Source organism: Histomonas meleagridis (genome assembly GCF_020186115.1).
Source record: "Histomonas meleagridis strain 2922-C6/04-10x chromosome Unknown contig_14, whole genome shotgun sequence".
In the NCBI taxonomy this organism is placed as follows: Eukaryota; Parabasalia; order Tritrichomonadida; family Dientamoebidae; genus Histomonas; species Histomonas meleagridis.
The window spans coordinates 290,520-314,452 of NW_027150770.1; the positions used below are offsets into that span (position 1 = coordinate 290,520).

At 28.7% G+C, this 23,933-nt stretch overlaps 5 protein-coding genes across 5 annotated transcripts; 2 read left to right on the top strand and 3 right to left on the bottom strand.

Moving 5' to 3' along the window:
- Positions 1-611: 611 nt before the first annotated feature.
- GO595_001425 (LRR-containing protein) lies at positions 612-1,706 on the bottom strand (the record flags this gene model as incomplete). The annotated part of the gene is made up of 1 exon (XM_067914222.1): positions 612-1,706. One exon carries the CDS (start codon positions 1,704-1,706, stop codon positions 612-614), a length of 1,095 nt encoding a protein of 364 aa, XP_067778417.1.
- Positions 1,707-1,776: 70 nt separating this feature from the next.
- On the top strand, positions 1,777-2,454 carry GO595_001426 (Bromodomain containing protein; the record flags this gene model as incomplete). The annotated part of the gene is made up of 1 exon (XM_067914223.1): positions 1,777-2,454. One exon carries the CDS (start codon positions 1,777-1,779, stop codon positions 2,452-2,454), a length of 678 nt encoding a protein of 225 aa, XP_067778418.1.
- Positions 2,455-3,713: 1,259 nt separating this feature from the next.
- GO595_001427 (serine/threonine-protein phosphatase alpha-2 isoform) lies at positions 3,714-4,718 on the bottom strand (the record flags this gene model as incomplete). The annotated part of the gene is made up of 1 exon (XM_067914224.1): positions 3,714-4,718. One exon carries the CDS (start codon positions 4,716-4,718, stop codon positions 3,714-3,716), a length of 1,005 nt encoding a protein of 334 aa, XP_067778419.1.
- Positions 4,719-15,140: 10,422 nt separating this feature from the next.
- On the bottom strand, positions 15,141-16,456 carry GO595_001428 (uncharacterized protein; the record flags this gene model as incomplete). Its single annotated transcript, XM_067914226.1, has 2 exons — positions 15,141-15,176; positions 15,275-16,456. The coding sequence occupies 2 exons, from the start codon at positions 16,454-16,456 to the stop codon at positions 15,141-15,143; spliced, it is 1,218 nt and encodes a 405-aa protein (XP_067778420.1).
- A 1,757-nt stretch (positions 16,457-18,213) lies between these two features.
- Positions 18,214-19,125, top strand: GO595_001429 (serine/threonine phosphatase Pph21p; the record flags this gene model as incomplete). Its single annotated transcript, XM_067914227.1, has 1 exon — positions 18,214-19,125. The coding sequence occupies one exon, from the start codon at positions 18,214-18,216 to the stop codon at positions 19,123-19,125; it is 912 nt and encodes a 303-aa protein (XP_067778421.1).
- Between the last annotated feature and the right edge of the window lie 4,808 nt (positions 19,126-23,933).

A 23,933-nucleotide genomic window follows, 5' to 3' on the forward strand; every position in this document is an offset into this window, starting at 1 on the left:
CAAAATAATCACTATGAATTGGTAGAATTCCTTATTAATCTAAATGGATTAGACATAAATGCCAAAGATATTTATTTCTTAAATAAAATGAAATTTATTAATAACGTTCGATAATTATACAAATAATTAAATACAGCATTTATGATTGCATCTGAAAAAGGTTATAATGAATGTGTAAGTTTAATTGCTGATCATGAAAGCGTTGATTTTAACTCAAAAAATACTTGATTTTTCTATATAATAGTTATAATTTTGCTTTTTTATTTCAATATAATTTTTGGAATTTATTCAAAATATTTATAACAGCACTTATTAAAGGAGGTCATATTGAAATTGTTAATTTTCTTATTAATCATAAAAAAAATAATATAAAAACAAGAAAAATTTACCAATTATTTTCAGAGTTCATTTAAAAAACTTCCAATTTCAAATGAAAATTACGAATTTCATCATTTTTTTCCGTATTGCTCGTAAGCTTGCTCCTAAGTATGGAATAACACAGAAAATATAACATTTTTTTTTTTTTTTTTTTTACAATTACAAAATTGTATCCTTTTTAACATTAATAAAACATAAAAATTCAAGAAAAGTTTTAATTATGTATCATACATTTATTCATTAATTGCTTCTTGACCATTATTTAATTCTTGCTCATTGTTTTGTTGTTCTTTTCCTTCATTTTCTTCTTGTTTTACTTGTTCTTCATTATTATTGTCAACATTTTGTGCAGCTTTCTTTGCTTCTAATCTTCTTTTCCTTTCTTCTTTTAACATTTTCCTTTTATTTATCAAAGCGGTCGCTTTTATATTCTTAAACAAAATCGCATCCATTTTAACAGTTAATACGCATTCGCATAATGGTTTATTTTTTGTTAATTCAAAATACTTTTCTCCAATTCCTTCAGGACATTCGAAATGATTTAACATATTAATGCTTTTGAGTGTTGGACTTTCAATTATTCCATCATGTATCGCAATTAAAGCATCGCGATCAAACCCAAAAATATTATCAGAGAGGTCTATCCGTGTGAGGCTTTTGTTTTTTCCTAACGATTGTCCAATTGCCGTTGCTCCAATTGGACCGATTTTATTACCGTTTAAAAGTAGTTCCTTTATTCTGCACGTATCTTGTGTAAGCCATTTAGAAATTGCTATGGCACCTGTATCTGAAATATCACAAAATCGTAAAGATAATTTCGTTAATGTTGGACAATGCCCGTATGCAGTTAATCCGATAACTCCTTCATCGCCAATGTTAGGATTAAAATCTAACTCAAGAATTGCTAAAGATTTTGATGTAATCATACTCCGAGCAAAACCTCTGCAGCCAGATGAACTCACATTATTTGCATGATAAGCAATACCTGCAACTTCAAGAGGTGGCTGAAGTGCATGAGCTAAAACATGAAGTCCATCATCACCTGTATTTGTATTTAAAAAAGATAAAAATCTGACCCTTACATCTGATTGTTGAAATGCATCAATAAGAGGACGAAGGCGTGTTGCTGCAACTGTTTCTTCAGCAAATTGAAGAAGTTGTGGAATTCTTTTTCCATGTTTTTCAACAATTGGACCATATAATTCTTCAACATCATTTAAAGTTGGAACATCATAAATACTAGCAATTTTTTTATAAAGATCAAGGAAGTTTTGAACCTTTTCATATGGTCTAAGTCGCCTTGGCCTCTTTCTTCTTCTTGGTGGCATTAAATACGTTATTTTTTTAACGTATTTTTAATTAAAAACATACTGGGGCACCCCTAATTTTCAGCAAATAATGAACGAACTTCTTAGAAGAAAAGCAATTGCAATAATGGATAGTTTATTAAAGCATCCAAGCGCAATGTACTTTTATGATGAACCCACTTTAAAACTTCCAGGAAGTGACAAATGTATTGATTTAAAATCAATCCAAACTCGTTTACTTGAAAATAAATATTCTACATTACAAGAATGGGCAGATGACATTGAAAATTGCTGGTCATATATTGAGAAAGAAAATACAGATCCAACAGATCTTGCTCAATTGTCTGAATTATCCTTTATTTCATATGATCGTTATATTTTTGAGAAAGAAAAAAAATCTATTGGTCTTCTTTCTACACCAAAATGGATAAGTGAAATTATTCGACTTCGAAGCAAACTTACAAATTTAATGTCCAGTCCACCAACAAAAGTCAGAGAAATTCCTCAAATTCAGAAGTACTTAAACGCGAGTTCACCACCAATTTCGCAGCATGAGCTACAATGTTTTGTAACAGCGACTGAAAAGCTTCAAACTAAAGAAGATAATAAAAATATATCAAAAATTATAAGTGAATTCCAACCTGAACTCTTTGATGAATCACCGAATCTAATATTCGATGTAACAAAGCTGAACAAACAAACATTTCAGGCACTAAGGACTTATGTAAAAGCGGCTATAGAGAAAAAAGGCGAAAAATATCCTCAATAATAACAACAGAAAAGTATTTCAATAAAATTTTATATATTATGAAGTTCAATGAAAAAGCCTTTGATTCAATCGTCCTGTGTATTTGCTTAACACTCGCTTTAAAAAAAAAGCTTTTTCAAATTGCAATTAGATGTTTTTCATTTTTTGTGTTAAGAACAATTTATTGAATTTTAATTGCCAATTTAGTTTAAAAGATATCATAAAGGAAGTCTTTATGTAAGAATTTTTTGCTTAATTTTATTTTAATACATAGGAAGGCTCTATCTTAATGAAATCGTGACTTTGTTAGGTAAAAATTTAAATAATGATTTCTTGATTTTAATATTTTTATGATCAAAAAATATAAAAGCATTCATAACCTTATTCTGTTGCAAATATAGTGCATTATAGTTATGTTTTTTTTAATGTTTTCATTTGTTTGTTTTTGATTTTTTTGTGTTCCAAAAAACCGTCACTTTCGGATGGAGTCTTCAAGAAGTTCTTCATCATTTTCTTCAAGTCTTTCATCAAGAACTCCTACTCCTTTCACAGCCATTAATAAGCCAGATTATAACAGATCTTTTGGATATACATTTGCAATTATATCATTCATATTAATTCTTCTAATAATTCCGATCACATACAATCCAAAAACGTATTGCCCAAGTGGAGAAGTAAGGTGGAACTGTAAAAAATGTCCTAAGCATGCAGAATGTCCATTAAATGATAACCAACATTTCAAATGTCCTAATCATTTCATTCAATTCAAAAACATTTGCTATAAGCCAGGAAGGGTGATCGTTTCAGATAACAGAGAAGTTCTAAAACATTACCAAAAACAATTACTTAATTTGACCAAAGTTTTCCGTCTTAATATCCAAAACCTAACCAAAATAAGTACAACAGATGGAGAACCATTTGATGAAAATGATATTCGTATTATATGGACATATAACGGAAAATATGAGATCGACGAACATGGTGATTTGATAGTTCCTTCCTCAAGGCTTACAAAAGCAGCTGTTACTTTTATATTGTCTATCCTTTCTGCCTTCATATCATATAACTTTTTCAAGAAAGCTAAAATTTCCAAATCATTGTTTACTAAAAAAGATTAAAGAACGAATCCTCCACATAAGTAATCCAAATCTAATAACATTTCATGTAACATTTATATTAAAACATTTTCATTTTTTATAAATTTTTAAAAATTTATTTGAATAAATTTCGATCGTTCTGTATTCAAAATTTGAAAGAAAACAGTTTAAAATTTTTATTTCCTAATTCACATTTTTAGGTGTAAATGCCGTGACCTGTTCATCGTTAGAAGTTAACATAGAATCTCTTGGAGGTGTCCCAGGTCTTTTCAAGTCATCTATTTCTTCATCCCAGTCATTTGGTTCGATCACAATAAAAGTACACAATAAATCCTTATCAACGCTCATAATTCCACCCTTATTATTATACTCATAACAATAATTAGGCGCTGAAAACAAAGTTATCAATGATTTGTTTTCACCAAATGTGAATTCGTATCCGTTCATTACTGCTTGATGAGCTCTACAGACCAGATCAAAATGAAATGTTTTAAGGAAGGACTCAACTTGTCTTTCACCGAAGACATAAGATGTTCCTCTTCCATTTGGTTCCCATGTATCGACAAGAGGATCTGGATCTGACCAAAGAAGATCGCATAAAAGACCTTCTTCTGGGACATCAACAGGCCTTCTAATGCTCCGTATGTCATCAAGAGATTTAAGGTCTGGTGATAGTCCTCCATGAATACAAAATATCTTTTCTTCGATAATTGCTGCGATTGGGAGATATTTGAAGACTTCACAAAACATATTCCAAACACCTATGTTAAAATATTTCATACATTCGTCATAAAATCCGTAGAGACGATTAATAGCGGAACATTCATGGTTGCCTCTAAGCATGAAAAAGTTACAAGGAAACTTGATTTTGAAGGCAAATAAAAGACAAACAGTCTCTATACTCTGTTTTCCTCTGTCAACGTAATCTCCTAAAAATAAATAATTTGTGTGAGGAGGGTATTTTGCAATTTCGAAAATACGTAATAAGTCATGGTATTGTCCATGTGTGTCACCAACAATAGTTAAAGGAGGAGATAATTCAAGTAAAATAGGTTGTTGACTAAAGATTTGCCGAACTGTTTTACATAGATACTCAACATCAGCTACTGTCAAGCCTGCACAGTACCCTGGAGGCTTTGTTCTGATTGCTATTAATTTGCTGAGGATTTTATCCAGTTTGGATTCCATCCAACCACAAATTTGAAAACCGTTGACTTTGTGTAATGTTTTTCTATCGCTTAACGAAATAATTGAATAGTGAACGATATATCATTCAAATAAATTTGAGAGAAATTAAAAATGGTAAATTTTCACTTATTGAAAAGGGAAAATTGAGAAGGAATTTTTCTTTGATATCAAGAGCGGTGTAAATACAAAAATTACCAATCAAAACTCAGTTCCAATGCTAAAAATATTGATATTCAAGATAAATCAAATTTTATCGTTAAATAGATATTAAAATGATATTAGGGTCAAAAAAATGATTAAATTTTTTATCAGAATAAATTGCGAAGGTGGAGACACTTTTATTTGAAAATTGAATAAAAAACAATCGTTTATCATTCCTAAATATATAAATAACAAAGCAAAAAAAAAAAAATTGAAGCTGGTTAGTGCTTCTTTAATCGTTTCACTCCATTAACTGCTCTTAGCACAATGGCGAACACTTATTTAAATTTTTCCATACTATAATTTCACCAGAAGTTATATGAAATTCAAAAAGATTTATTATAGATAATACAACTTATACATAGCAATAAAAGAAAAATATATTTGTTAAAATATATTATTAATTTAAGTAATTTCTAAGCAAACAAAATTTCATTTTCATTTTTATCAACTAAACAATTTTGTGTGATTAAACTCTATTGCAGACAGGCTGTGCCTGAAAACAGTTTTGTTATTTCTAAGGCATATCGGAACGTACGATGCGTTAGCTCTATATTGGTTATATATTGCATTAACATAATTCATTTGATTTATTCCTTTTATTTTTTGCATTTTTTCATCATTTTCATTATTTAATCCGTCTTTACCTCTCATTCTAAATGTTAAATTTCCATGTTCTATTCTTGTGTTACATAGTGCATTATTCGTCAAAGATAAATAAATATCTTCGCCATGTACAAAAGTAATAGTTTTAATTCTCGCAGATATTTTGGCATGCATTGGTGTATACATCATTGGCGATGCTACATGATCCAATTTGGTGCAATTTTCTACAGATCCTTTTCGATGATTCCATGCTATTCTTCGATCAGAAAATCCATGTAATCCAACAATAGCATCGTGTTCTTCCAAATATTGTTTAAGGTTTCTTTGCGTTTGATTCCCAAATGGTCTTTGGTCATCATCATAACGCATTACAAAGTCAACAGGTAACATTCCGGAGACATATACAGGAAACATAAACAATGGACTCCAATTGTAACACCAAATATGATATACTGGAACTCGATTTTGTATTTTCGATTGAACAAGTCCCAATTTTAACGTAAATCGATTCTCGCATTGAATTAATACGTATAAATTTGCTTTACTTATTTCTTCTTCATACGCTGAAATGTATCGATAAATGTTCTTGCGCTTAAATAATGGTATCAGAACTGCAAAAGAATGATTGGTTGCGTTGGATACTTTGGAACATTGTTGATGTCGAAGTTGTTCAACTTTTGTTATATAATCATAGTTTTGGAATGGTTTAATTCCATCGAAATGATTATAAATAATCCGAATTTTATCTTTGGGAAGTAATGAAACAGAAAGTAATGGAGGAATAGATGTAAATGTGGAATTTGTGTAATAAAGAATTTCACGAACAATTGATGCTTTAAGTATCGCAACGCCAATACCAACAGTTTTGTTATGAAATGTGGTATTACCACCAAAAAGAATATCCGCTTTATGAAATGTAATGTTAGAGATTGCAGAATCAATCCATGAAATCGATGGCATATAATTAACATTGGAACTATTAACATAAATTACATAATCAGGCATATCCATTAAATACAAAGCACTTTGGAATGCAAGATAACCATTGTCTGGAAATGTAGTAAATGTTATGTTGTATCCATATTTATCATAATTTAAAAAAGATTTATCTTTAACAACAAGAAACCCAGATACTACCTCAAAGTTATGGAAATCTTTTATATAGTTAATGGGCATTTTTTCATTAAGATCAATTGCAATTGAAACTTTGAGGTTTGGTATATAATATAATAAATTTAAGTTCGTACTTGGCGTGAACAAAAAGAAGAAGTGGGCAGTTAAATAAATTAAAATAATATAAAACCAGATATATCCTCGATGAGTAGAAATTAAAAATTTAATTTGTTTAATAACTTGAATTGGTTTCTTTTTGGTTAATGTGTTTTTTAAATTCAACCAAAAAAATTGTATTGAGAGTGGCATCTTATGCCCTTTGAGTTTCTGTTGACTTGTTCGGCTTGTTGGCGAACAACGGCCAAAAAGTGCCAACATTCAAAACTCTCATCACAATTTTTGAAAGCAGTAACTATTCAAATCCAGAAACGTTCTATTTAATTATTGAGTGGATTCCTCGAGCCAAGAAACCATCAAACTAGTTTGGTGCACCAAATGCTTCCTCAAGAAAAATTATTTCTAAACATAATTAGAATTTGATACGTTACATATAAAAATTTTTCCAAAGGTTCGTTTAAAATATTTAATAAATGAAAACGAAAACGTTAATTATCGAAATGATACAATTATCAGAAAATCGATATTTGGGAGCTGGATTCATAGGGCCACTAACTAGCGTGTCAGGAATTTGCGCGCACTTTTGCACGCATTTTTCGGAGGCTATCAATTCAATTGTAATTTTTTATGCACAAAGACGATCAAATAACCGCAGTTTTTGAAAATGAATGATTTTTGGGAATTTAGTAAAGCACACTTCTAACGCTCAATTTTTTAAATACATTTTTCTCAGTAGATGATATAATAACTCAATAACAGCAATTGGATGTGAGAAGTGCATTTCTCGTCAATTTTATATTAAAATTTCGAAAAAAATTGAAATCACAAAAAATATCAAATAATTTTTTAATATGATTTTATTCAAATTTAGACATTGTATGTGTTTGTTTCATTTTATATGAAAAATACCATGCCTAATGATGATACTGCAATCCCAAACACAGGAGATAAAAATTTGAATACTTTATCGACCATCTTTAAAATTACTTTTGGATAAAGAAGGAATTGATATTAATGCAACAAATATTCATTTGAATAATTTAGTATATGTTTTAATATTTGGAATATGTTTTCCTAATTTGAGACAGCATTGCATAAACACTCAAACATATGAAAATCATCAAAAAATACATTATAACATTTTACATATTAATAAGTATTCTCACAAAATACATTGTAATATTTTACTTTTGAAGATATATACTCACGGAAGTACTTGAAAAAATAAATTAAAAGAAACAAGAAATTAAATCTAAAGGTGATTTTGTTCTGCTGTTTATTCAGTATGGAATTCACTAGATCAATCAATGATTGATAATCTTGTTCGAGATTTCAATCGTCGGATTGATCTTGTTGTATTGGTCAATAGGGCCTCAATTAGTCAATATTTATCTTCTCATATGACCCAGTCTAAGTAAGACCACAATTACATTAAATTTTCGAAAATATATCGATATTTCAAATTATCGAGTGTTTAAAGATGAAGAAGGGCAAAAAAATAAGATTTTTCGGGATGTTATATCATTCAAAAAAGCCTGATTCTGGACATTATACAATAGCTTTAAGATTCAAAAACATATGCTATTATTATTATGATAAAGTCACATTTATATGTAATGTTAATTAACATCAATTATAGATATAGAACACCTGAAGAACAACCAGGTGCTCACATACATGGAAGTATGGATATTTTGAATACAATAAATCCTGAAGTTTTGAAAGAGTATATTGAAAATGCTCCCTCAATTCAGTCAATATCCGTTCCTTTAAGAGAGGCAGAAGAAATTGAATTTTATCCATCACCATCCGGTAAACAAAAGACAATTAAGGGTCCCAACGAACTAACCATTTCTATTTCAAAAGAAAAAAGATCATACCAGAAAATGATGGATTCCCAGAAAGAAAAACTCATTAAACTCTTTAATGAGCATGGAGAAAGACGATGAAAATTCAATGTGGTACGCTGCAAATGTTGGTATACCTGTATCAAATTTTAAGAGATAGCTGAACAAACCTAGAAAAGGAGTAAACATATTGGATAAATCATAAAAGAAAGGTATACCTAGAAAAATTGACGAAAATTATGGAAAAGTTTTGCTATCAACATATGAAGATAATCCAGTTCAAAGTATTGAAGATTTTGCTTACATACGAAATATACAAAGATTGCACTATTACGCAATCGACAATATATCGTTATCTAACACAAAAGGCAGTGGATGATAAACTCCCTTTATTTTCATATAAGAAAGCAGTAAATAGGACACCTCTCGAATAGTTTAGAAAATAAGGAAATAAGAAAGAAGGCTTGTAGCAAATTGATTTCATATATTCAATCTGGTTACGAGTGGGTATGCATTGATGAGACATCATTTGAAATTGGATATGTGAATGTTGAAGGTTGGGGCAAGAAAGGGGAAAGGATATGAAATACAAAAAGGATTAAGGGGTTTAGAGGAACTTCCTTATTTGGCATAAGTTCAACTGGAATGGAGTACTGTTTATTTGTAAGAGGTTCCTACAGGACCTGTAGCACAAAATGTATTTAATGCATTTCTCAAAAATCCCCTATTTGAGATGTATGGAAAGGAAAATATTGTCATATGGATGGATAATTTTTCCGTTCACAAACAGGCGATAAAAATGATTCAAATTAAACCAACTTAAATATTCACAGTTTTTTACTCCCTTTTTCAGCTTTGACATAATTCACTACGAAATATTTATATTTCATCAAAAGCCAAAAACTTTTTCATTAATTTTTTGTACACAAACCCCAAAAAAAAATTATTTTTTTTTAATAAAAATTTTTACTTTTGACCAATTTCCTTCAAACCATCCACGCAGTTCACAATTTGTTTAAACAAATTTTCTTCTGTCACCGATCCCTCGTAAATACCAGCGCAGACGTCCTCATCGATTACTACTCCGAAGAAAGTTGCTATCACAGATGCTACGATATCTATTCTCTGATAGTTTTGTTCAGACTCCAACATCTTCCAACACTTCTCCAACACGAAACCTTGTACAGGAGCGAACACGTGAGGGAATTTTCTCATTCCATATATCAAACATTCGGAGATTGTTTCTATTTTATTTGAGCAATTTAATCCGAAGAATTTACTACCCAAATAAGTTGCCACTAGAGAAATTTCATCCAAATTTCGTTTATCGAAAGAAGAGAATATAATTTGAGGGAATGAAGTTGGGTTAAAGTTCTTAAACTTCAAACGTAATATCCAATTACAATCTTCTGTCGAATAAGCTATGAATGGTAATACGAAATATGCAGCTTTCGATGGATAATTAGTTAATTGACGTAAACAAACAGCAGTACAATCAAGTGCTAATTTTTGGGTTTCATTATCTTCATATACTTTATTTAATGTCTTAACTATAGCATAAGGAATATTATCAGTAAAACTAATTTCTAATGAATCACCAAACTCTTTAATACCTTTCGATATTGATGGTGATTTATCTAAAGTTTTGGTTAGTTCAACTACATTCTTATACCCATGTTTAGGTAATATCGTGTCTAATATTCGATATAATAATAGTAATGAAGATTTCCGTAATAATGTTGATGAACTACAAGTTGATAATAATGTTGGCCAAAATAATGCAATAGGTATTATCGAATCTAATGGAAATGTATCAATTAATTTTGTTAACGTAGAAAATGCTAATGATAATTTTAATGTAGGAAAATCACTTGATAATAAAGAAGGTAATAATTCAACATATTTTTGAGCTGTTTGATAATTCATCGAATCAGTTACTTCATTATATACTGCTGCTGCTGCTTTAATATACCAAATATTAGGATTATCCCCAATTTGTTCTTTAGTCATTAATTTTTGATATTCTTTATATACTTTGGTATCAATAATTCGTGCAATATTACCTCCAATATTAATTAAATCAAATGCTGATAAGACACGTGGATTTCTTAAAAGTTTTTCTAATTGGTTTTGAATTAATGTAAAACTTTGTGTAGTTTGATCAATAGATTCTAATGAAATATTAATAAAAGTTTTAACATTTTCTGCATTTTCTTTATGTGAATGAATACCGGCAACTACACTACAAAATAATAAATATGGTAAATTTGAAGAGGACATAAAATCATTACAACGAAATGATAATGAAGGTATTAATTGAAAGATCTTTTCGATGGACATATAATTATCAAATGATTTCCTTCGAATTGTACCATCTAAATAATGATCAATGATTAATTCACCCATAATCTTTGAAGATTTCTCCATTAATGATTGTAATATACAACGTAATGTAATAATTGGATAATTCGATGTAAATATAATTGGTAAAATAATTTCTAATGATGTACGTGATTCAATTTCATTCCAAAATAATCGATATAATATATCACAAGTTTCTTGATTCATACAAAACTTTAACATTATATGAGTTACAATTGATATATAACATAAATTAGTAGATTTATTAAGGAATTTAATAATTAATGGTATCAATATTGTTAATGTTTGAATATTAATAGTTGTTAAAACTACTTTAGATTGATTATTATAACTAATCATAGATTTAAGATATTTCATTAAACAAATTATTACTTCATCTAATAAACCAGATTTTTCTACTTCTTTAAATAAGATATTTAAGTTATGACTCTTAGTAAATACATCACAATTAATTAATGAATTATCATCATCATTTATAGCTGCTTCAAATAATTGTAATGAAGGATTAAAGAATACATTCTCAGCATTTAATAAGAATAATGATAATGCTATTAATTCAGCTTTATAATTTGGTGATATATTAGTTTCAGTATCAATACAACTAAATCCATGTACTAAATCTTTACGACTTATCATTGATTCATAAGCAGAATTAATATAATTACCTGCATTAGTAATCATTTCAATAGTTTTCCCTCCATTAATATTAAATGTTACTTGTTTTCCATTTATATTAATATTCCTAATTAAATTTACTTCAATTTTTTGATTAGTTATAATTGTAGTATCATTTACATTAAAAGGGACTTCTAATATAAATGAATTTACTCCAATATATAATATACAATCAGTATCATAACATTGAACATTAAATTGACCTCGATAATAATAACTATCACCAAATGATTCTGCTGGGAAATATAATAATTTATCACCATCAAAATGATTTGTAACTACACATAAATTATCATTATTTAATGGAAATACTCCAAAAGCTTTCATAACTTGAGGTGAAGGATTTAATATAGTTAATCGAAAGATTTTCTTAATGAATTCTGGTGGTACATATTTAAAATGTTCTGTAAAGAATTCATTAGCTCGAGGTGATAATTCTCGAGCATTAATAAAGAATTCAATTGTACGTTTCTTCATATGTGAAAAATGTGATATATAATGATATAAATTTAAATTAAAACTTACATTAGGGATTTGACTTGGATACATAAAATATCCATGACAATCATTACTAGTTTTACCTAAATATTTAAACCATTGGAAATTACGCATTTTAATTTGATCTTCAATAGATGGTTCTGGTATTTTCTTAATTACATGGGTAACATTATGTTTAATATATTCTCTTTTATTAATGATTGGTGGTCGATCTGATAAAAATGCTAAGACTACATCTTTATCTGCTTTAAATGTATTAGTAGTTAATGTAGGATAATAAGGTTCGGCTTGAATAATTGATTTAATTAAATTATCAAATAATTGATTCTCTTTTAATAATGTAATAAATTCTGTTACATTAAGTCCCATCTTTTTAGTATCATAAGGTTTATTATATAATTTAGGTTCTGTTAATATTGGTTTAATGAAACATTCAATAAATAAATCTTTTAATATAGTTTCATCTTTAATTATATTATTAAACTTTTGGAAATAATATACAAATGCTAAATTAGGATTAATGGCTTGTATAAATTCTTTAATTTTCTTAGGTTTTGCTAATACTATAAATTCTTCAATTTTCCAATTTTCAATAATCTTCTTAAACCAAGCAGTATAAAATAATGTATATTGATTATTCTTTAATAAACTTGATTTCTTCTTCTTAAATTTCTTCGTCATCATTAGAAATACTTCATCATGAATATGAAATGTAATACAACATGAAATAGCAGATGTTAAAAAGTTTATATTATTTGTAGGTGGTCGATTAAATACTTCGAAATTATTTTGTATTAATAAATTATAAATATGTTCTTTTCCAATAAGTTTTGCATATTTAGGATGGAATTGATTATTAATATGAATTTCATCATATACTTTAGAAGCTTCTTCAATAGTCATAATTTTAGGTTCTAATATAGATGTAGGTGCATGTGATGAACTATCTAATATTGATGATTTACGAGACTTATTAAAACTTAATCTAGATTTCTTAGAACTTGCAGATTTACCACTTTGTTTAGAACTTATTGATTTACCACTTTGTTTAGAACTAATTGATTTACCACTAGCTTTAGAAGCTGTAGATTTTGTACTTTGTTTAGATGACGTAGATTTAACACTAGTTTTACTTGATGTTGATTTTTGACTTTGAAATGAAGAAGTTGATTTTTGACTAGATTTAGATGATGTAGATAAATTAGAATCAGATAAATTATCATCTAAATATGTTTTAATATAAGATTCCGTTTCATCTCGAACTATATTCTTTTGAATAGAATGAAATTCTGCTTTAAACATTAAACTTAATGATTCAATAATAATTAACTTTAATAATTGATTAGCACTGGATAAAAATTCAACATATAATTGCCATACATAATCAGCATTATTAGATAATATATTCATTACACATTTTTGGATTGATGATACATAATTATTATAACCTGCAATATTTGAAGATATATCTTGTAATAATAAATTAAATGAACAAAGTACAAATGAAAATAATTGAATCGCATCTTCTTTAGAACTTGATTCACTTACTGATGGTATTAAATCAGATAAATCAAAATGAAAATCTGTAAATAAGACTTCTAATATATTACCTATAGGGATTGTAGTCATTGAAGGTCGTGTAACACGATTAGATAATGATATTTCAATTAATGTAGTAATTATAGATCTTTGTAAAAACAAATTTTTCTTTATATTTAATGAATAAAATACTTGAAGAAATCGTGCTAATGATTGAATTATCATACGAATATTATCACCAAATGCTGAGATTTGAATTAAAGAAACAAATACATAAATAATTTTTTCGATTTCTTCAATGATTTTTGTTGTATCTTCTTGTTCTTGTAATTGATTTGATTCTAATAAAGATGTTAATAAATTAATCATATTAATCCAAAATGTTCGATTAGAAAACTCTAAATTTTTATATTTTGTGTTTATAAATTCACATGCACTAGTAATAAAATTAGGAAATGTATATTTGTTAATTTCTTTAAATGAATTTGTAAATTTCTCATTCCTTAATACAGTTATATCCAAATATTTTAATGTAATATCAATGAAACTTTGTTCTACTGGTATATTTTTGTTGTCAGATAAAGGCATAGTTTTTAAGAAATGAATATATTTACATAAGAATAATGTATTTGATGAAATCTTTTCTTTAATAGTATCTAATAAATAAGGGTTTGAAGATTGATAATTATCATCTTCATTTGAATTAGCTTCAACTTTATTTAATTTATTAGTAATATTTACCCAATGTGAAAAGATAAATTGTAATGAAGGTATTACTACATCGTCATTCTCAGGTAATGATTTAATAGGAAATGTATATTGATATTTAATATTTGCGATTTTAAGTTTCTCTTCTAATAATTCATTACATGCATCAATAACTGAATCTAATGTACAAGATTGTAATAAAAAGATTGTAATTTCATTAGCTTTAATAAACTCTGGTGAATTTGCTAATAAATCATAAGAATTAGTTGTCTCAATTACTAAAAATTCCCATTTCAAAAATCGATAAAAAATAAATGGAACTGATATTAATGTAGGTGATGGTATAACTATAGCTTTTTCAACTAATGATCGAAAATTAACTGATAATTCTGTAAGTTGTTTCATTGCTAATTTACTTGAAACTGATTGTAATTGTTTAACCCATTTATCAGTAAATGTTAAAAATTCTCGTAATAAATGTACTAAAAATATCGAATTATCAATGAAATGTTCAATATAAACTGGTAATACCATATTTAAGATAGAACAAACTTGATCAAAGCCATAATTGGAATGAATGAACGCATTTAATTGCTTATTAGCTTTAACACTCTCTTGATTACCATATAAATCCATCATACAATAGATAGAAAATGGATAATCAAAGCCTGTAATGAAATAGGTGGTCATTCGTACAAATACAGAATATGAATATAAGTCATTTTTGTTATTATCACTAATCGTTTGTAAATGTTTCATTGCTTTGGTAAACCTTTGTGATAATAAATTAAATAAATTCGTTTGATTCTCCTTTAAGACTTCTGAACTTGGACCTGCTGAACAATAATCATAAACCGTCTTAATAAACACGACTAAACCAATATTCCCATATTTATGTTCAGCTAATTCTAAGACTTTCTTACACGCTATACCATCTGGCTTTTGGCGCTTATAAAATTCTAATGCGGCATATCGCGGCAAAAATAAATTAACAAGATAACCCGTGAAAAATGGTTTCTTTCGTGGCTTGAAAAGCCATTCTTCAAATTTGGGCCGATATGTGAACAGAAATTCATCAAATGCACGGAATAATTCATTCTCATTAGGAGTAACTAATGTAACGCAATTGATGATTTCTAAGATCCCTAAGGCAACTGCAACACGGGCTGATTCTTTACTTTGCTTAAACTGTGACATCATGTTCAATATATTGGAAAATTGATTTCCTTTCTTACGTGCTTGAAGATCTTGAAGTGACGACCTACAAAATGGCATCAACGCTCCAAACAATGACATGTATTCGATGTCAATACTTTTCCATGAGAGTATTGCATCCATTAATTTTTGAGCATCATCAATTCCTTGCTCTAGAAGTACCTTGTGTTCTTTGGGACTACGAATAAAGAATCTGAATATGGCATGATAAAGTTTGTCAACAAATTTTGATCTCATATCAGCTTGAATATTAGGTGCAAGTACTTGAGCTAAATGAATTGTAGACTTAAATGTAGCAACAGTATAGTTGACATTAGTACAAAGCCTAAAGAGATTGGAAAGTTCATTAACAGAAGAAACTGGATATGTAAATGGAATTGGATTTGCTCCATGCATGACTAAAACACGTGCAACCTCACTAACGGATTCAACGATAAGCTGTCTTGCTGCATCTCCGCCTTTATTGAAAAGACTTAATGAAAGAATTGCGTTTAAAGATTCCTTTGATTTAGAATTAATAACATAGACAGGCAGATGTAAAATTAGTTGGCATATGATGAGAAGTTTCTTAATTTGTATTGAGCTTGTGCAAGAATAAGAATTATTAATTAATTTACAATATGCTCTTAACTTAAGAAGAAGAACACTCAAAGCTGTTTGAGGTTTTAACTTCGCAACACCTTGTAGAATTGAAGCATATTTTCGACGCGGAGACTCTATCCAAGCAATTGCAGAAAATTCAGAGTAATCTCCATTTATCCCTTCTGTGTTCTTAAGATCTTCCTCAATTTCATTGAGCATAGTTTGAACCATTTCTTTCGCAAGGCTCGGAGACATCTTCAGCTACAAGTCTTTTTGAGCCCCTTCAAAAAGTTTCGGGTTTGAGCGTACCCCCTAAGAATGACGGTTTATTGAACATAAAAGCATTGTTGTTTAAATTGTTAACAATTATTTATTATCAAAAAGTACATACAAACCTGTCAAAAACCGAGTGTCAGAACCAAATCAAAACAAAAAGTGGGGTTTTCGGGGATTCATAAAGTGGTTGTAAAAAATAAGCGGCATTCAAAATTTAACAGCCATGCGAATTATCCGAAATAACAAAGACATGTGATATAAAATTTGAGAAATTCGAATTTCTCATTATCCAAGTAATATGGAACTACTAGCAACATAATAGGTGCAAGTACACATCAAATTCCCAGCATACATCTTAAATACTTCGAAGGTAGAATGAAATTACAATTTTTTAATCATGAAATATATCAAATTGATATCTTTTGTTATCAAATATGGAATAAAATGGAACAGGAAAGAGATCTTTTGTTTGGTGTGTAGGTTAAATTGATCACCAAAATGCTAGGTCGACTCTCTTTCAAAAATATATAAAGATGACAATTAACTGTAGGACAAAAAAGTTGATTCAACACTATTAATGGCCTCAACTGAAACGATGTATGAAGCATGCTTACATGACCAAATCAGATTTCTTTAGTTTGGTAAAAAAAACCAGTTGCATTTGAGTTGATTTTGATCGTGTGTTTTTTTTTTTCAGAAATTTCCTTTTTTTCGGATCATTTTAATTACATGGTTTTCATTCAAAAGTTCTACATAAATTTACTTTTCTGCATTTTGAAAAAGCGGATCAACTTTTGAGAACGATCGTTAAATCAATTAAAAATAAATAAATTCAAAAAGTGAATATTGGCAAAAATATTTATTCTGAAAAAAGTTACTTTTTCAATGATTATTGAATTGTATTAACGGTCGCTATGTATTTGGTCATGAACCACTTTTTGAATATGTTTCAATCGTCTTTGCTCTAAATACTTTTTCAATGTATTTTAATCGAATTTAGGAGCTTGTGTACCACATATTTTTGGATTGTAGTATGTTATTTGTGTCGTATCAAATTAATAAAAAGAGATAAATCTTGTCGAATAATTTCAAGCATATGTCCCTAAATTCATCATGATGATTATGTACTATATATTAAATTTTTATTAAAATGAATTTAATCTGAGAATGACAAACAGAATGTACCCGTCCTTTCAAGAGATGTTTCCAACTCAATTTTAGTAAAAAATTATTTCAACCCCAGGTTAAACCACTTCAAGTATTAAGGCAATATTTTTTAAGAACTGAATAAGTATCTTTCATAAAGTTATGGCTTAATTTCATGGTTAAAATCATTCTGAGATAATATTTTTTGAAGTTTTTCTAATTCGATTAGAGTTATTTTTGAAATTTGGATTAAATCCCATTTCTGCTTTATAATGTGCTACAAATTTCGAATTAATACCTTCAGTGATATGAGTAAATAAATTATACCTAAAATGGAATTTATAAATTGTTAACAAGGCTTCTAATTCAAAATAATTTGTTAGATTTACCAATAGCGGCCGTTTAAACTGACATTTTTTACAAAGATTTGTTAAAAACGGTTATTGGATAATCACGATCATATTTCACTGAAAAAGTCGGTCATAAAGACAAAATTGTATTGTCACTTTTTTCACAAAGTGAGTAAACTAATCAAAAGAATATCGTTAAACGGTTTTGCCAAATCCATACCAATTTTCTAAAACAGGCAAATGCTCGATTCAATTATTAAAAAAATAGAAGATGGTGGTTTTCCAACAGTCGAGGAAATTAATTATGTAACATCTCGCTCCAAAAAGCTCTTTGAAAAACTTCCTAATGTAATTAAAGTAAATCCGCCAGTCACAATTTGTGGTGACATACACGGCCAATTTCAAGATCTTGTAGAGTTATTCAAAATTAATGGTCCAGTGCCATATACTGAATACTTATTTATGGGTGATTATGTTGATCGTGGGAGTCAATCAGTAGAAACTGTGACATACTTATTTGCACTTAAGCTCAAATATCCTGATTCGATAACACTTCTTCGCGGAAATCATGAAAGTTCTGGAATATCCCATCATTTCGGTTTTCGTGATGAAGTTGTTTCTCGTTATGGCAATGACGAAGTGTGGCAAACATATACCGAGACTTTTAACTATCTTCCATTAGCTGCTCTCATCGGCTCCAAAATCTTATGTGTCCATGGAGGTCTTAGTCCCGAGATCCAGACCATCAATGACATCCAAAAGATCAACCGCTTCCGGGAGCCACCACACGACGGTCCTATGTGTGATATTTTATGGAGTGATCCAGGCACGATTCGCGGATTTCAACCTTCATGTCGCGATGCAGGCTATCAGTTTGGCAACGACATTACAAAGCGCTGGAACGAGAAAAATGGTCTCGAACTTACTGCACGTGCACACCAACTTGTAATGGGCGGTTTGGAATATACGCACGAAGATCAACTCGTAACCATTTTTAGCGCGCCGGACTATTGCTTAAGATGTGGTAACTTAGCAGGAGTGCTAGAGTTGGACGAGAAGCTGAGGAGGAAGGAAATTCGTTTTGCTACGCCAAGGCTTTTGGAGGATCGATCGCCTGACATACCCGACTATTACAAGTACACTTCTGCATAAACATAATTTGATATTATTATAATAATGTGGTGTCAATATTATCAAGGAAAAATTATTGGAGCTGAATTCATTGTTTGTTGAACTGATAAAGTGATATTTTCATTTGCCAAATGATACACAATTTGAAACTGCTTTTATGGTAAGGCTTTAAATAATTATATCAATCTTTATTCTAAAGCAAGATTTTTTGGCTCAGTGAAATAGGTTCTTTTTTTAGGTTGACGATGGTGCAAAACTTCCATGGTTCGAAATATCGATAAACCATAATTTTATGTAATTATTATCCATAATAGATAAAAAATATTCTTCATTGTGTTTATGAAGTTCAGCATCCCAAATTTGAAAGAAAGATTTCTGCATTTGCTGAAGCAGAATCGGCAACGATAGACTTCCATCCATAACTGCTGGTACGATAGAGTGAAATTTTTAATTGAATAGTTTACTCATAAGAATGGAAAACATGAATATTTCAAGTACTGATTTATTAGCAAGTTTCAAGTGCTATTAAAAAATATTTATCACCTTATGAAAACTTCATAAAGATCAATTGGTTTCTTCCTGTATTTAGTATCAGTGGGTTTGGAGATGTTTGTTGAATTTATTGACCAATAGTAATCTTCTGATGTTTTCATCTTCAATAAAATCTATGCCAAATGAATCACCATTATCTGAGAAATCATATTCAGATGAAAATACATTCATATGATTTTTTTAAGTAGATCAATTGTATTCTGAACAAATTTATATCAATCCTTATTATCTCAAAATCATTAATGATTTGATAATTTTCTGGTAAAATGCATTTAATTCTTATCGTCTTACACATTTCAACGATTCAGGATCGTAGATTTAATGTGTAAAAGTTGCAGCTGTAATAAAACATGTTTTAAATTTTTGTTTTTATTTAACATATTGAATCTTCAAGTGTTGAACTAATACTTCCAAATAATTGTGAAACTGTTTTGATAAACTGACGAACTGATTCACGTGAGTTTTCGAGTGTTTCTTCCATAACAGGTGTATAATATGGTGCTTGTTCAAAGAGATCTTCGAGATTTTGTGAAAAGTTATTTGTGATTTCTATTGTTGTTTGGGCAGCCCTTGGTTCAAAAAGAACTTTTGAGCTTGACAACAAGTTTTTAGTTCCTAAAAGCACATTTTCTTTGTAGAGTTTGCGGTCTTCTTCCAGCATTCCTATCTGTTGACAAGAATTCAAAAAGTCGAAAAATGTTGACATAATGAGAAGCACCAAGAAAATCAAAGAAGACTGGAATTATTTTTGTGATACGCCCTACGTTCTGAAAAAACTTTTCCCTAATATTAGCAATTTTGATATATATTCGTTAGTTCCAAATATAAATTGTGGCTGCTTCATCAAATTAAATCAATATACAAAATATTTTGAAGTTTATAATAGCGCAAGGAAGAGAATTCTTACATCCAAATGTAATTTCCAGGTTGAAAATATTCTCACTATTTTTTGGTGTCAAAATTGTGATGTTGGAATCTTATTCCAAAATGGAGATATAACAATTACATCTCTTCATAATGAAACAATTTCTCAAATTCATTCGCCTGATGGAAGTACTGTTCTTTCATATCAATCTGTTCCAAATGGAATTGGATTTTATTCAAAATCCAAACAATTCTATTTTTTTAATTCATCAACATTTTCAATTGAACAATATGCCAAATGTGAAAGTTATGGTATACCTTCAACCTTTACCTTTTATGCAGGAAAATTTTATACAATTTTTAGTAATGGGTCTTTAGTAATGATTGATCGAACAATTTGTAAACATTTTTATGTTCTTAACTTCATTCCAGATACTCTTCATGTTTCGCCAGATGAATCGTATATAGCAGCACGTTCTTCAACATACATTGCTTTGATTCCAATTGATGGACAACATGATGAAATTTTAAAATGGAAAATAAACTCATCATCTTTTGCATGGGCTACTAGTGATTCATTTCTAATTATTTCTAATTCAAAACTTTGTTTATTAAGCACTACAAAACAATATAAAGAAATGTACCCATTTTTAACCGCCAAAAGCCTCATTGAATATGACGGTTATATTCAAATCATGAGTGATTCAGATGTTTACATTTTTCAAAAAGTTCCCGATTCAATAATTGAAGTCATTGAGAACAAAGACGTTAAACTTTTAACGGAAGCTTTATTACAATATCGACAAAAATCAACAAACTCATATAAGATCATCCAAAGTATTATTGATGTTTCTGATGTCACATCTCTTATCTTAGATGCAGCGTCTGAACTTTTAGATCCATTTTCACAAGAATATTTATTTGAAATTGTATCTTTTATAAACATTTGTACATTTGATCTTCAAATGGAAAAATATCTTAAGCTCCTAAATCAAACGAGATTAGTTAACACATTAACATCAGAAAATATTGGGTTTATTGTCACCACAAAAACAATCAACAAAATTGGAATCGAATTTTTCATTGAAATCTTAACAAATTTACGACTTTATGATATTGCAATTGAGCTTAGCAAAATATATAATTTGGATCAAGCTAAAGTTATTGAGCATTGGGCATTCACAATGATATTATTACATGGCAACAAATCAATAAATAAAATCATTGAAAAACTCCGAAAATATCCGAAAATTAATTATTACAAAATCACAAAATTTGCCCAAAATTCGCATATTAACAAAGGAAATCTTTTGTTATTAAGTGATAACATTAATGATCCATTCAAACAAATAACATTTTTGATTGATATTAATTATGGAAACCCATTAAGCATAGCAACATCTTTAAAAGATGGCGATTCGATATTACGTATAATTTATTCATATAAATATAAATCGAATAAAAATGATTTTTTAACATTTATAAACACAACTAATGAAGGCGCAAATGTTTATTCATTAGTTCGTAAATATATAAAATTGAAATTTTTCGGTGACATCGAATCTTTTGATAAAAAACAATTTTATATTTTATCAATCATCGATAAAATGAATAAAAAAGATTTTTGGAATAACAATGAGCATTTGAAATCTTTAGTAAAATTGACCCCGAATTCTTTATCATTAAATTGTTTTAACGATATAATAAATGAACAAATGGATATAATTAATAGCATTAAAAGTAATTTAAATGAGCCAACATCAACAAGAAAAATAATCGAAAACGCAATAAAAGATAAAAAATTCGATTACGCATTGATGTTGTCGAAGAAATTTAAGTTGTCAAACCATTTCTTCGCAATGATAACTGCATTAGTGTTGGCAAAGAATAAAATGTGGATCGAGTTCCAAGTGATGGAACAATCGCAGCATCATTTGAAAGAAGAAGAATACGCAAAAATATGTTTGGACGAAGAAAATTTAGAATTAGCATTAAAATACGCTAAAGGTATTTTGCCGATTGAAAAAAGAAATAAGTTTTATATGGAAAATGATCTCGGAGAATATGTAATGTGAATTAATAAAATGTTTTTATCTCATTATTTTGAATTTATTAGATTAAAATGAAGAAAATCTTCACAAACAAAAATCGCACAAGTTAATTTGTCATTGTTTTGTTTTTTATAAATAATAGTAGGGATTTATATCGATTAGTCGATCTATTGTTACATTTAAAATATTTATTTAATATAATTAATCTTTTATTTTTTTTTTTTATACTTGCTTACATAATTTCTATTTCAAATAACTTGAATAATTTTCAAATATTGTTTTAAATATACAGTAACATAGAAATTGTTTTATGTGTTGTAGCATTTTTCACAAATGTAAACATGAATTATTGCTTTTATTTGGTGTTCTGTGTTGTACAAAAAACGTTAAAAATCATAAAATCGTCACTTTTGAGAATGAACATTCTAGAGTTTCTAGAATCAGCTTCATCAGAAATTATTAAGTCATCAACACAGCCACTCACATCAGAATTTAATGAAAGCATTCTCAAAATTGGGAGAGAACTTCCAAATTACAGAAAATCTTCGGATTCTCAATTAATTTATAGTGTTATCACATATAAATTTATAAGATTTCTTCAAGAAATAGATGCACGCAATATGTTAAATTTTTTTAGTAATCGTAAAGAAGATAAATTACTTCAAATTGCATCTTCAAATTTAAGAGGAATTTTAAAAACTCTCTCTGACGAACAAAAATCAATTTGTTCTCGTTGCGGTAGGGAATTTCTTCGTTTTGGTCTCGACAAACAAATTGTTTCTGATTATTCCTTTGATTTTGATATCAAAAATTATTTTACCAAACCACAGAAAGAATTTGTTCATCTTATTCTCCCTGAACCAATTCGTAGGTTATTCGAAAGGGTCATTTCTAGTACCAATCCCATTTCCATAGATGAAGCCACCATACAAATCTTTTCTAATGCCAATCCGAGCACTTCACATCTTTTAGTTTCTGACTGTATTCGTTTTGTTTTTGCCGATCCTCGTTTTTCATCAGTTCGTACGGAACTCATCAAAAGTATAATTTCTCAATCTCCAAATTCGACACAAATGACGAATTTATTTGAAGTTTGTCTTTCATTATCGCTTGATATTCTTTCATTATCTAGTGAATATCCCGAAGAACGACATGATACAATTGAATCATTTTTGGAACTTCTTGAAACATATCCAACATTAATTGGATTTATTGAACGAATTGCATCCGATAATAATGAAATGAAGCTTTCTATCAGCGAAGCCTTATATTATGCAAATGTGAAAAATCCGTTTATTAATTTAGCTTTACCTAAACATGAAGAAACTACACCGCACATTGATACGCGTTCAGCCATAACAA